This window comes from Poeciliopsis prolifica, unplaced genomic scaffold, assembly GCF_027474105.1.
Source record: "Poeciliopsis prolifica strain line A6 unplaced genomic scaffold, Auburn_PproV2 SCAFFOLD046, whole genome shotgun sequence".
In the NCBI taxonomy this organism is placed as follows: domain Eukaryota; kingdom Metazoa; phylum Chordata; class Actinopteri; order Cyprinodontiformes; family Poeciliidae; genus Poeciliopsis; species Poeciliopsis prolifica.
In genome coordinates, this window is record NW_026562421.1 from 2,507,950 (window position 1) to 2,523,380 (window position 15,431).

Sequence of the window (15,431 nt, forward strand, 5' to 3'; positions counted from 1 at the left end):
TCAGGCATAAAAACTTGTAAATTGGAGACCAGGCTTCACAGTTTTCTCTGCATTTATGTAATATTACAGTTCAGTTGAAATTGTTTGCCTCTGCCATCTTGAAACTCTTATTCAGTAATAAGCCTTTAAATTTTAATTTTGATTTTATTTGATCACTTTTTGCTAAATTCAGTCATTTTAGCAAATCAATAAATTTACCTAAGATATAAGGAGGAAACAGCAATTACTTAATAAAATATTATTTATCGCAATGTAATATAAGAGATCAGAAATCTTCACAATAAAAAGATATCAACATTTATGTCAATTTTTACACAAGTATGTCCCTTTGTATCAAAATAGAAGTAAAACAATTCACAGTTAGCATTTAGTTTTACTAAACAACAACATCAACGTTCAGAAACAGACATTCAGTTCTTCTGGAGTAACAAAAATTAAAGTCAGCACAAAGATGAGAACTCCTTAAATTTAAATTATTAAATACAACTGGAAATAATGAGTGAATATACAATTTTTTTACTTTAATGGATTAATGTGCTTATCTGAAAAAAGAAATCTACTGGAAGCGAATTCCAGTTTCTGAACTATTTCTGTAGTTATTTTTAAATATCAGTTACTCTTTTAGAAAAATTAAAACCAATAAACCTGCAGCTTTAAAACCAGCAGAGCTACTGCTGTAAACTGATGTTGGAGTAAAGAGCAGAATCATTGCTGATTCTGTTCATCTGAATCTCTGAGTAAGTGACGTTTTCTGCATGACCACAGGGGGCGCTGTGGGCTGAAGGCGAGGCACCATTCAGGAACTGGACCTCAGAGTACTCTACTGCATCATCTTTAGCCTGGAAGGAAACAAGGAGAAACATTTCAGTTTGCAACTTCACGATTAATCATTTCCCTTCATGCAAAATATAACATATTCGTTTGTTTAACCATTGGAGACGTCTTTTATTTTAAAACTTTTTATTTTAAAAACTCTGTGGCAGTTTAGATTTTGGTTTAGTACATTAATATAAAAAGTGTTTGAAGCCGAATAAAGAGGTGAAATTAATTTTTGATATTTTTCGGTCATGTGATAAATATCTTTATTCAGGTGTAATTAACCAAATAAATGAAAATTCAGCAGATTTTACACAATAATACTGATTATTATTGTTAAGCTTTCCTTCTTTCTTTCCTGTCTTACCTTGGAGAAGTTGGCGTATTCTGTTTCTTCAGAAAGACCTGAAGAAAATGCAAATCAGTAAATAAGATAATCAATTGTCCAATATTTTTGCAATAGAGAAAATTTTTTGTTTTTTGTTTTAAATTTTTGCAAATATGCAGTATTCACATGCAGCATGTAAATACTGTATATTTACATGTTGCATATCTGCATGTAAATATGCAGATCTACTGATCTACATATTTTATCTGCTGCATCCAGTTTTATTTGGTGTCATTGTTGAGATCACTGAAATCAGATAAAACTTGGAGCTCCTGCAGAATAAGTCACATTTCACAATGACAAGAGAGCTGCAGCTCAGCGATCAGTTTTGAAATATTGTTGTGCAAACTTGTTTCAGGGTGAGAAATGGTGCAGCAACATGTTGAAATAAGATTCAGTCTAAAAGTTTATTTAGTTTTTCACATCTGCACATGATTCCAAGCATTATGTGATTATAAAAATCTGTGAACATGTAAAATAAAAAACAAGCAAAGAAAATTTTCCACAACTGAAGAATTGGTTATTCTTGAAAAAATAAAGTTTCAGGACAAAAATAGACAAATTTCAGGATAAAGTCGCCTCTATCATTGAGATTTATTTAAAAATTTATAGCATTAATGATGTTTCCTAACAAGACTTGATCAAATCTACTTTAGAAATTAATCATATTTAGTTAAACCCAAAATTATTCATATCCCTGTTAGATTCAAGTGTAAAATGAAAGTTTAATTTTACCAAAATGTTTCTTTTGACTGGAAGTAATAGAAAAGTTTTTTGCTACCTAAAATCTTAAGGGAACTAAAGATTAGGGTGATGGCAAAGAGTTCTTCCATCCTTAATAACTTGGAGTTTATCTGATAAATTAATCAGTGGAAACTTGCAAAGCGTTGCTTGGTAATTATGAAGAGGATTTGATCAAGTGATTAATATGTAAATATTTTTCAACATCCCGTTTTTAAGACAAAATGCACCACTTAAAAATTTCCAAAACAAAATACAAAAACTGTTAGAATGTAAATATATTTTGAAGTGGATTGGTCATTTTAAATCTGAACTTGTGATGTCTATTAATTATTAATTATAGATTAGTTGTCTGGAATATTTTACCTTCGTCCTGTAACTCACCTTTCTGTTGACTGAAGTTTTTCCTCCTGATGAAAATCAGCAGAGCTGCTGCCAAGGAGACGATCAGGACGACAAGAACCAGAACCAGACCCACATAAAGCAGCAGATCTGCAGGGACGATTAGAGTTTGCCTCAGTTTATTCTGAGTAAAACAACCTGCAATTTAAATTTTTGTAATCGTGTAGAGTTTTTTTGACAATGGGTAGTTTAACCTTGAATGTTCATCAGCTCTGAGTTTCAATTATAAATAAATTTGGACCCAAACCATCAAATCAACGTCTGATAGACATGAATGATGAAGAACCTGAAGCTGCAGCTGGTTTCTCAGAGAGTTTATTGACTTCAGATGGAGAAGGAGAGAAACTCTGAGTTGATGTTGGGAGAAAAGTTGATCCTATAAAAGGTTTTGGAGTCCATTTTGGTTCTGGAGAATCTGAGGATGGGAGAATGAAACAATCATAACCTCTGAGATTAAATTTAGATTCTTCCTGTTTTTGTTATTGATTTGTGTCTTTGTGAGTGGAAGTTTGAAAATGATGGTTTTGTAAATCAGACATCCTGAAATCTGAGTTTAACCCAGAAAACTCACCTTCAGTCACAACAAGATCAAAATCATCGTACTGAATTCCTCTCCATGTATCTTCTAAGCGACACCGGTACCGTCCTGAGTCTGACGGTTTCAGATCTCTGATGCTCACATGGAGAAAATCAGATTCGGTAAAACCTCTTCCTTCATATCTGATTCTGAATCTTCCTCTCTCATCTCCGTCTTTAGTTGTTTCAATGAGAATATTTTTTCCTTCACAAGTTTCCTTACAAAGAAACCTTTTCTCTCCAGAATAACGAAATTTACATGTAACTGTGATGCTTCCTCCTTCCTCTCTGTAGAAAGTTCTCACAGTTTCTCCATCCTGCAGAGCAGCTGAGGAGAAAAACAGTCAGTAGTTACTGTCATTGTAGAATATAAAATAGGTCACATATAGTCATACATTAACCTTGGTGTGTTGTATAACTTTAAATTTAAGCCACTATCTCAAACTAATTAAGCAAAGTTCTCTTAATAACTGGATTCACAATGTATTGGTTCCTTCATATAAAAGAATCTCCATTGAAAAAGGTTGTAAATTAAAGATTTGGTAAAAAATCAAACACTTTTTTTTGCTTTGTGTCTCTAAGGTCTCAGTATTGCTGCACTCTGAGTTACTTCTGCTCTGATGTTCCTCTCCAGATATTTTAAAATGATGACACTTCTTCCTCTGCTTTTCAGAACAAATGAGTTGGAGAAAACTTACAGTTGTTCAAATAAACAGTCAAAACTATGTGGAGTAAGTTTTATTATCTTTATTGACATTTACATTTCAATGTTTCTATCTTTGAATGACAGTATTCAGAGTATAGATTCCGGCTTCAAATAATCAGCTACTTAACTACAAATCAACAGAAAGTAACACAGGAAATTGTAGGAAAAGTCAAAGTAAAATTTTCAACAACTTGAAACAGTCTGATAAACTGTGAGGAACTGAAAGAATGAAGGACTGAGAGCAGAAAAACTGATATAAATAAAATAATAATGTACTCACTGAGGAAGAAGAGGCAGATCAGACAGACCTTCATCCTGAGCTGCTGATGGTTTCTAACTGCTTCTCTTCCTGCTTCACTCATAAACCAGGAACTTCTCTGCAGGATGCAGTTCCTCCTCTGAACGCCAGAGGGCACTACTACTTTTACTGCAGAGTCAAAGTTTCTGTAGATTATTGCTGATCAGACCAAACAGTTTTAATTAAAAGAGTTTCTGATTATTTTGATCATTTTAAAGAATGTTTTATAACATGGTTATTATATTTAGTTATATGTCTAAGAAATGTTAAATCTATATTAGTGTTCTAATCCTTTCTATGTTTGTAGTTTTCATCCAAATCTAAATTATTCCTACTTGGATTTGATACTTTTATCTTATTTAAGGTCCTATCCTCATATTTTAATGCTAACATAGAAAACTGAATTTCTTAAAATACAAAATATTTCTAGGAGTTTATTTTAAAAAAAATCTTTACAACACCACAATTAGATAATCTTTCAAACATTTTCTATAACATTGAATGAATAAACAATTTTTTAGCCAAATGGCAAAACTCTTGTTATTTGGCAAAAGTGTGACAATGATGGAATCTGATTGGCTTTTGATATAAAACCTTCAACGCCGATTATAGAGACTTGCTAACAGTTTGAGTTTGACTTTTCTGAGACCAGACAGGAAAAATGTGAGAGGACCTTTGAGTTCAGAAACATCTCTGCACAGTGAAGTGCTAAACAATTTCTAATAATTTTATAACCGTTTAGATTTGATCTGTGTTTGTTCAGGAAGAAACTGAAAACATTTCCTCAGCAGATGATTTGTTTTGTCTGTCCTCTTATTTCCTCCCTCTGGATTGATCTGGAGGAGGAAGAAAAGCAAGAAGAGGTAGAAACTCTGATGAAACTCAGGTGTTTTATAAATATTCAGACTCACCTGAGAGACGGGAGCGTTCTGAGTTTCCACAGCAAGATCTGAAACTCATTCTGATCAGAGAGATGAAACGTCTGATTTACAGATATAAGGAGATTTTCCAAGAACGAGAAGCAAAGTCCTAGAAAACTTGCTTAATATCAAGCTGATCTGAGCAGAACCAATCACTGATGATTGATGCTCAGAGCATGTTGGGGAAATTTTGACCTGATGAAATATTCTCCAGAAATTAGACATCAACAAACTAATAATTTCCCATTTCTGTAAATCTTTCATTATTTTCAGACAGAAGCTCATTTTTAACTCTTAGCTTTGGTATAAGCATAGTTTTTATATTTATAGATGTAAAATGAGGACAGCACAGCCACTTCAGTGTTTTCTCACCTTTGCTTTTCATGGTTCTCCTCTTCCAGCAGAAAATCACCAAAGGTGTTGATAAACAGATGAGCTTGGCGACCAGAGACAGAATCACATAAAGCTGCAAACCTGCAGTGGAGAAAACAAGAGAACAGCCTGGTTTTACCAGGACAAAGTGGAAAATGTTTGCACCCCTGCACATCCTTCTGACTGAACCAAAATAAGCTGAATCCTCTGTTTTGCAGTGTAATTTGTGATTCTTGTGAAGAAGGGTTATTCGTATTAAATGATGTTCCTTTATGTTTCATATAAATGTAACGTTTTTGTATCTCGGTCAAGGTGTTTTCCTGTGCAGCTGGAAGAGGTGTACAAACTAATGAACCAAGATGTGTCTACTGAAGTAAGTTTCCAGGGTTGCTGAACTTCCCCAGACAGTTATTTGGGAACTCGCTGTTTTTCCCGTGGCCTTCCCTGCATGAAGATAAAGTGTTTTAGTTTTCACATCCCGTAAACATTACAGTGAATGAGCATACAAGGTTTCGTATGTTTTCCTTTGTTTCTTTTGTTTGGTCTTCGAAGATTGAGTCTCCGCCTAGGTAGTAAAGAGAGATGAATAAAGTAACTATGCAACTCTGAGTTCCTCAGAGCGAATCCTAATTTGTGCCTAATGCAGTGTATTTCTTGCTCTCCGTCTGCAGATGTATTAAAGATTGTTTTTTGCTCCCTGACTTTTGTCTGGACCTCAGTCTCTGAATTGTGCACTTCACAATTTGGTGCATTGGCCGGGAACCTTCGCTGGTTCGTCCAAGTCGGTGGACCTCAGAAGAGGGTTGGCCACCAAACCTTCAAACTGGTTTTCCTTCAAAACCTCCACCAAACCTTTCGGAGTGAAAGAGGACTTTTCTGATACTCCACCGGGTTGGATCAACCACGACAGGATAAACTCAGAACTGAGAGGGGCTGCAAAACATCTTCAGGTTTGTAGGTCTATTAATTTAGACTGAGTTGTAGGTCTGTCAATTTAGACCGAGTCCTGTAGGTCTGTCGATTCAGACTGAGTTCCCCTAGGTCTATTAATTTAGACTGATTTCTGTAGGTCTATTAATTTAGACTGAGTTTGTAGGTCTATTAATTTAGACTGAGTTGTAGGTCTATCAAAATAGACTGAGTTGTAGGTCTATCAAATTAGACTGAGAATTGAAGTCAACGTTTCAAATAAACGTTTTAAATTGTAAGAGGTTTGTAAAATTAGAGAATGGGACTTTTCTCTTCTAAAGAGCCTAGTGATGGATTTAGTAATTATGTTCCTCTTGGGCCGATTGTAGAAGAGATGATTAGAAAACATGGGGAATCATGTGTTCAGTATTTGCCACAATGGCATCTTAAATTTGGATTTCCTAAACATGGGTCATTTGAACCCGAGCATTTGATGGAATTGGAAGAAAAATTAGTGCTACAGAAACAACAGCTGCTGAAACAAAAAAAAATCTCACTTGACCATTTACAAATAATGTATGCACACACGGACACACTTAGAGTTTGGAAACAGGAATCACAAAACAAACAAGAGCAAAAACAACAACACAAATTACAGATGGTTCAGGATGCTGCAGAAACACCTGAGAAATTAGTGAAACAAGAGCAGAAAAATGAGAAAGCTAATGACTGTTTTCCTCTCTCTTCAACATGTCAACCTGCTGCGACGAGGAGCTTGCATCCAACGGCACCAGCAGATTCACCTGGCATCGTTAGACTCTATCCAGCCCTTCCTCCATACCAACCATCAGCCTCATCGAGGAAAGACCCCCTTTTGGACATTGATGACCATTATCCCTATGGCCCAAAGACTGAGAAGGGAGACACTGTGCCTCTGAAAACTGAGGAGGAAGACACTATGCCTCCCCTGGAGGGGGAGGAAGAAAAGACTGTTTTTACTCCAGTTGCTGAGCACACGCGGATGAAAACGCAACAGCGGGAACAGCAAGGAGCTCTTCTGTGTCCCATGTATGAAGTCCCAGGTCCGTCGGGAAACCAACTGATTTATAGGATGTGCGATCCAGATGTTCTCCATGCTGTGGCAAAAGAACACCTTCCTAGCATTGAAAAAGGAGGGGTGGATATCGCAAAAGCGTTAAAACTCATGGTGGAAACTATACGACCCACAATTTTTGAACTGAAAAGCCTCCTTCTCCGTGTTTATGGCCTCCATGTGGTCTCAGCACTTGGAAATGTGTTTGACAAAGATGCTCGTATGATGGTTCCAAATAAAAAGAATGAGGACAGTATAAGGGCAAACAAACCTTACTATGATGCTATCACAGCGATCAGCGACGCATTCGAAGGAAAGTTTCCAGTTCGTCCAAACTACCACACCATCTCCTCCTGTGTCCAAAGACCATGTGAACTTGCTATAGACTATTACCAGAGACTCCTGTCTATTTTCACTGTCAATTCTGGCCTGAATCATTATTCTGGTTGGGAGGATCAAGTCTCACCTGAACCTTTTGAGATTATCCTTTGCCAGAAGTTGATGGATGGACTAAGGCCTGACATTAAACTCGGAGTCCAACAAACCTACATTGGCTGGGACACTGCACCTCGCATCAAAATGCTTTTGGATCATATCAAACACAATGAGAAGCTGGTGGAAGAAAGAAACAAAAAAGCAAAGGACAAGAAGGACCGAAAGGTGGAAGAAGCCCAACTCACGCTTCTTCAACAGGCTGCTCTGAACATTGGGCCACAGCAGTTGCAGCCGCAGCCACAACAACCACAACAACAGCCACTGCTACAGCCGCAGCAACTACAGCCGCAGCAACTGCAGCCGCAGCAACTGCCGCTACAGTATGGACAGTATGGACACAGTATCATGCCATTTGATGTTTGTTTTGTTTGTGGACTGAGAGGACATTGGGCCAAGGACTGCGTCCAAAGACGATTCAGACAATGTCCAGGGCTGGACGTAGGTTCAACAGAGGCCGAGGAGGAAGATTTGGAGGTTTTTCAAGAGGGGGACGAGATTTTCCTTTTAGAAGGGGAAATCGCGGAGGATTCTCCACCTGACTAGATCCGGTGCCGTTGGAGCAACCTCCTCTGGTTCAGCAAATCGCAAGTACCAACACACACAACACATATGTAAAATATACATCTGACATACACAAAGTCCTACCCATGCTCACTGTGGTTGTTGCAGGAACACGTCTAAATTTTCTTGTTGATTCTGGGGCTACACAGTCCTTGATAATGAAAAAATCCCTGCCTCATGCTCCACTGTCTGGGAAAACAATTCATTCCACTGGAGCATCAGGTTCAACAATCAGTGAACCTGTTACAACTGCTTTAGAAGTAGTTGACCCGTTCACTGGGGAACTTCACTTACATCAGTTTCTGTTTTCTAACTGTTGTCCAGTGAATCTCCTGGCCAGAGATCTCATTTTGAAACTATTTCTGTCTATTGAATGTTCAGACACGGGGCTCCGTGTCCAAAAGACAAACTCCAACTGACTTAATTTGTTCAAAACACCAAGTCTGCTCTACATTTTTGAATGGTTGATTAGAGACTGACAATCTGAGGCCATTTCGCAAATGGCTCGAAAGAGTTCCTCCCACTTCCACTGTGATGTCAGTAAAATGCCTTCATTGCACAGCTCACGTGTCCATAGATCCAGCTGATGAGCTGGGTGACTCCTCCCTTCTTAAATGCCCATCTTTGCTGCGTGCAACTCACATATGCTGGTCCGCTGAGACCTGTTTTTTGCTGGTTGGGTTGTCGCCTGAGCAACTGACTTTCTTCACACTGACTGATTTTTTTCCTCATGTCTCTTTGGCAAAACATCCAGGAGACAGGTGGAAATCTTTTGGCCCTCTAGCAAAAGCAACACATGAAACAACTGACTGGATGTGTCACTCAGAAAACATTTATTTTTCGCCATCATTGAAAATGTACAAACAGTTTGTTTGTTTTGATCTGACAGTGGTTCCCTCAAAAGAGGTGGTTGATGACAGTGGATGACATAATTTGTTATCCCTTGCATCTGATCCTATTTTGAGCTCCCTGCCTGCCCATTTATGGGCTTCTCACAAATATGATGTGGGCTTAATAAAAAATCAAAAACCAGTTCACATAATGCCCAAACCAAATTGTCACTATCCAAATCAAAAACAATACCCTTTGAAACCAGAAGCAGTGCTTGGAATAACTCCAGTGTTCCAATCCCTGCTGGAAGCAGGTATCATTGTACCTTGTCCAAATTCACCTGTCAGGACACCCATGTTTCCTGTGAAGAAACTCAGTGCTCCTGATCAACCTGTTGAGTGGAGGTTTGTTCAAGATCTGGTCTGCACTCGTAGCAGATGAGGGAAACATCTGGACGCCGACATGGGGATCGACTCCCTACGCCAGACACCATATGAAACTTTTCACTTTGGTTAAAACGACGCAAGGACTACACATCACGGTAAACACAGTGAAAGGTTCTATCATACCAACCTCATCTTTGCCCATATTGTCAAACTGTTGGAGGTTTTACCTATGTGCTCATTCATCAGGAAAGGATCCACAATTTCTTTTTGTTCTTTGTGAGGGGGTGATGTTACTGTTGTCTCACCATATTCTCCCACAGGTATTACTGTTTTGGACAAACTCACGGCTGATGACTGGTTCAGAGTGACGACAGGTATATCATTTTCTACAAATAATTGGTTATTATTGGCTGAAAGTGCTGCAAATGTGTCTAATACTGATTGTGTTGTCTGCATGGGACCGCGTCCTGTGCTTAGAATAATCCCGGCCCTTCTTCCGCTTGAATGTGTTCTCGATGTCATGACTAAAACTAATCCATCTTCCCATTGTAGCCAGTGGGACAGTGTTTACCCTCTCGCTAAAACTGATCCTAGGACACCGGTGTTTTCAAGAATTGTAGCAAAAGCTAATTTTACATGCATTATTATGACCGGGACTCTTAAATTAGGAAATCTCACTTCACGAAATTGTTCAAATATGATTCGGGTGCCAGCATCTTTTAAACCAATCTCCAGAAGCGATGTGTGGTGGTGGTGTGGTGATGACCGGTTGTTTGATGGGTTACCAAAAACCTCAGCTGGCCTTTGTGCACTCGTAACACTCTTGTTACCAGTTTCTATTTATAAGATGCAGATTGATGATGCGGCTGATGATCTAGACCGTCTCCGGCTTCTCTTCTCCAGCGGGCAACGTAAAAAACGCTCCATTTACATACTAGTCATGACCCCACTTATTTAGATCCCATAGGTGTTCCGAGAGGCGTGCCAGACGAATATAAATTAGCAAACCAAATTGCAGGAGGTATTGAATCTCTTCTTATCTGGATTACACCGAATAAAAACATTGATAGGATCAATTACATACACTATAATGTCCAACGTCTCAGTAATTATACCACAGCCGGTTTGAAGCCATACATGAACAACTTGCGGCTACCTCACTCATGTCCTTTCAGAACAGAATAGCTTTAGATATGCTTTTGGCTGAAAAGGGAGGCGTCTGCATGCTTTTTGGTTCCCAGTGTTGCGTCTTGATTCCCAACAATACTGCTGCGGATGGATCTTTGTCCAAAGCGGTGGATGGTCTGCGATCTTTGTCCAACAAACTGAAAGAACACTCGGGGGTGGATACATCTGTATGGGGTAATTGGATGTCGGTGTTTGGCAAGTACCGCAGTCTCGTTGAATCTATGTTAGCCTCCATCGTAGTGTCTCTCACAATTCTGATGTTTTGTAGTTGTTGTTGTCTAGCGTGTCTGAGGGCCTTCTTAGATCGTCTGATAACTACTGCTATTGCCCCCTTGCAAAGGACTGTGCATACTTATGCCCGGTTGAGTGTGGAGGATGCTGGTCCTGTGCCGTCGTCTGTTTCTAATTCTGTTTCAAGCGCTTCCCTGACTACAAGTATGGCCCAGTTCGATAGGCCTCCTAACACGTCTGATGTGGAGGTTGAATTTGTCCTGCAACGACCTAGATTTTCTCACTATCCCACGTACAAGTAGATTGACACTTTCTTTTGATTTTTATTTTTGGTGTTAATTTTTTGCGTCCAGGTTGCTTTGCTTAATGTCACAAGAGGTCAAGACACTTGCTGAAACACTCCTATGATGTTTATGTTCTCAACCATTATTTGATGGCGAAGGTAAACTGATGTTTTGGGTTTCTCAAACTGTTTTGTGATGTTGCTACATTATTATTGCATTTTATACTCACTTGTTTTATCATTTATCATTTTTTTTATGATTTCATTCATTTCATCTTTTAATTCATTTTATGATTTAATTCACTTTATTATTTGATTCATTTTATGGTTTGATTCATTATGTTTCCTATGTCATTTTATCATTTACTTCATTTTATCATTCAGACATTTTATCATTTAAGTCATTTGATCATTTATGGATTTCATTTACGTGATTGTTTTGCTCCCTGAAAAAAAAAAAAAAAAAAATAAAAAAAATAAAAAAAGAAAAAGGGTGAAATTGTGAAGAAGGGTTATTCGTATTAAATGATGTTCCTTTATGTTTCATATAAATGTAACGTTTTTGTATCTCGGTCAAGGTGTTTTCCTGTGCAGCTGGAAGAGGTGTGCAAACTAATGAACCAAGATGTGTCTACTGAAGTAAGTTTCCAGGGTTGCTGAACTTCCCCAGACAGTTATTTGGGAACTCGCTGTTTTTCCCGTGGCCTTCCCTGCATGAAGATAAAGTGTTTAGTTTTCACCTCCCGTAAACATTACAGTGAATGAGCATACAAGGTTTCGTATGTTTTCCTTTGTTTCTTTTGTTTGTCTTCGAAGATTGAGTCTCCGCCTCGGTAGTAAAGAGATGAATAAAGTAACTATGCAACTCTGAGTTCCTCAGAGCGGATCCTAATTTGTGCCTAATGCAGTGTATTTCTTGCTCTCCGTCTGCAGATGTATTAAAGATTGTTTTTGCTCCCTGACTTTTGTCTGGACCTCAGTCTCTGAATTGTGCACTTCACATTCTACAATATGTTAAATATTTGCTTTTCTGCACATAGAGCTCAACATGAAACCTGTAATAGTGAGCAGCCATCTCTGCATGTGAGAAAAGGAGGAAATACAAATAAGAATGTCGTTCTTTCAATGTTCACACATGACTTGGACCTTTTACCCATAAAGGCTTTGCAACATTAATTGATCTTAGCTAATTTCATAAGTTATATTGAAAAAATAAATATGTTAAATAAATAAATATCACAATAAAGATGCTGCATGTTGAAATTTACAGGAATATTTAACTTTAAAAACAGTTATTGTATGTCAGCAGTTACGCAGATGATAAAGTGATAATCCAGTTATTGTTATGAAGTCTTTTTTTTGCTGTTGTTTCAAGTATGTTTGTGTCTGTAACGTTTGCATGTTTTTCCTTTAACAGCAAACACCTTCACTTACAAATAGAGTTGAAACAATTTATTAAATTAATTGAGATTAATCGATTATTTGAATTATCGTCAAATAATTTAGTCAGAGCATTACTTTAACCTAAACTGTACCAAAATGTAAATATTTTGCATTTAAGATTACAAACCTACTTTGTTTGTAAATATGTTTTTTACCCTGAACTTATGACAGTTTCATCTGGTTCAAATCTGTCAATAAAAATCTCATGTTTAAAACCTTTTGCTATCTATTTATTAATCCAAAAACATCAACAGATTAGTAAGAAGCATTTTTTTTTTTATCTTCAGTTTCTTCCTTTGCTACAAATGATTTAGCGTAATCGAAAGGAAAACTGTTATTGCATCTTAGGCAGGAAAATATTGTCTTATTTAAAATTTTTGCATCTTTCTTTGTATTTTAAATATTTTACAAAAAGGTCTTAAATGAAAAATCTGCAGAATGAGGCAATTTCTTTTATCTGATTAATCAATTAATTGTTAGAATAACAGAAAGAATCATCGTTATTTGCAGCCCTGCAGATAAAGATGGACTTCAGTCCAGATCATTCCCTCAATAGATGGTTTACCTGATTCTGACTCTTCAGACAGTTTGCTGGTTTCTGATGGAGACAGTGAAGAACTTGTTGTTTTGGGGCCTGTTGGGAGAAAAGTTTAAACAATTATAACAATTATTTCACTGTAAATATCTTCCTGATGTTCGTGTGTGTCTGCACAGTTTGAACATGTTGATCTGTTAAATTTGATTTGGTGGGAATCTGAGCTGATTGATCAAACTCGGGTTGATGTTTTTTCAGAATAATCTCCCTTTAGAGAAAAGAAGGACCATTTTCAGGGCTTTTAGCAGAAAACTCACCTTCTGTCACAACAAGTTGAAAGTTGTCACTTTGAGTGACAGTTCCACTCGAACGGCACAGGTAGAGTCCTGAGTCCGACGGTTTCAGCTCATCGATTCCCACATAAACATGTTCAGATGACAGAAAGCCTCGTTTTTCATATTGAATCCAATATCTGCCTCTCCGATCTCTGCTTTGAGTTGTTTCAATGAGAATATTTCCTCCTTCACAAACTTCCTTACAGAGGGACTTCTTGTTTCCAGAGAGGCCAAATTCACATGTAACTGTGATGCGTTCTCCTTCCTTTCTAGTGAAGGATCTCACAGTTTCTCCATCCTGCAGAGCTGCTGAGGAGAAACACAATCCATTCTTGATAAACTCTTGATTATTATCATTATATGCAACAGTCTTAAAGAGAAATTATGCTTAGCACTTTATTTGCATTTATTGGAACAAAAACAAACACTGGGTTTGTTTTCTGCTGCATTTGGCTCTTTCTGAGAGGTTGATTCAGTTTTTATTGTTATTTATATCAGCATTGCTGCACTTTTATAACACTTTATTAAGTCGACAAACCCCAAAATGCTTCTTCATGTTACATGGTAGAGTTTTCACACCACATCTGCCAGTCTGGTTACATTTGTGGTTACTACCACCAGTGTGTGAATCAGTTAGTGTGAAGAGCTTTGAAATACTCTTCACTGAATAACATGCTATACATCACTGAAGAAAAAGGTTTGGGTTTTATTATAGTTTAGTTTGACCTCGATGCCACTTTGTTGGAGTTTTATCCCATTTTTTTACATTTTAGTTTTCTCTGTTAGTTAGTTAGTTTTATTTACCTTTACTTACCTTAGTGAGGAAATTGAGGGAAACTAATGTCAGCATAACACAAACATGGTTGTTCCACCAAGATAAATTAACTAGATGTTTTAGGCCATTTGCAATAACTTGTGAATGATTTGTTTTTTATTCATCTGTTTTCTTATGTTCTTGTCTTGTCAAGCATATAAAGAAGTTGGTTGACTACATACAGTATAAACACAGGTCACAGATAAGTCAAACGTCTTGCATTTGTTAAGATAGAAATAAAAACCTTGTGTTTCTCTTACAGTGGAGTATGAGCTGCTTTCCCTGTTTTTATTCCTTTTTTACTTCCTGTAAATTCTCCAAAGCAACACACTCTGCTTTCTGTGGGAGACGTTGGAAAGTTTTCTGAAACAATATCTAAACTTCTACACCTTTTTGATGATTGGGCTTCTTTTAAAATGTTGAAGTAATCTGACTGAAAAGCCTGAATCTTCACAGAAAGCAGAAGGAAAGTTGCAGAACTTCAAGCTGCCGACTTATGTCAGAAATAATCAGGATGAAAATCATAAAACTGGAGAAAACTCAGTGCAGAGGTCAAATATTTTCTGATAAACTGTGAGGGAATGAAAGTTTGAAGGGCTGAGAGTGGAGAAACGTGAAGAAATAAAATAATGTACTCACTGAAGAAGAAGATCAAAGTACAAACAAAGTTAATCTTGAGCTGCTGATGATTTCTAAATGTTTCTCTTCCTCCTTCACTGATAAACCAGGAACTTATCTGAATGTTTGAGTTCCTCTTTTAGGCACTTGAAGTTATTCTCGTTCTATTTCTATTTCTTTATAAAGGACAAAACACAATGTTCTTCTTCAGAAGGCGAAGTCATCGAGGACAAATGATGCTGCGAAATATTCAAACTGACAATAGAGCGAGTGCCTTTTACTCTGAAAAGCAATGAGAAGTTTGAATTTGAGTAATAAAATATTTTTTTTATGAGTTTCAGGTAAAGAAATTCAGTTGGTGCTAATAAGAATTTAAACCAAACATCTGTTTATTTTTGCTGCTTTTGTCTGTAGGAAAGTTTCATCTCGGGGCAGAACCTCAGAAACCTCAGAAACCTCAGAATCCTCAGAATCCTCAGAAACCTCAGAA

General features: G+C 37.3%; 1 protein-coding gene across 1 annotated transcript; it reads right to left on the reverse strand.

Annotated features, from left to right (window-relative positions):
• Positions 1-280: 280 nt before the first annotated feature.
• LOC129377105 (uncharacterized) lies at positions 281-15,006 on the reverse strand. Its single transcript, XM_055056837.1, has 11 exons — positions 14,963-15,006; positions 13,492-13,815; positions 13,205-13,273; positions 5,220-5,321; positions 4,839-4,888; positions 3,910-4,763; positions 2,919-3,251; positions 2,634-2,762; positions 2,330-2,437; positions 1,184-1,221; positions 281-839 (listed from the first exon to the last, which is right to left on the reverse strand). The coding sequence occupies exons 6-11, from the start codon at positions 3,989-3,991 to the stop codon at positions 669-671; spliced, it is 861 nt and encodes a 286-aa protein (XP_054912812.1). The 5' UTR covers positions 3,992-4,763; positions 4,839-4,888; positions 5,220-5,321; positions 13,205-13,273; positions 13,492-13,815; positions 14,963-15,006; the 3' UTR covers positions 281-668.
• Between the last annotated feature and the right edge of the window lie 425 nt (positions 15,007-15,431).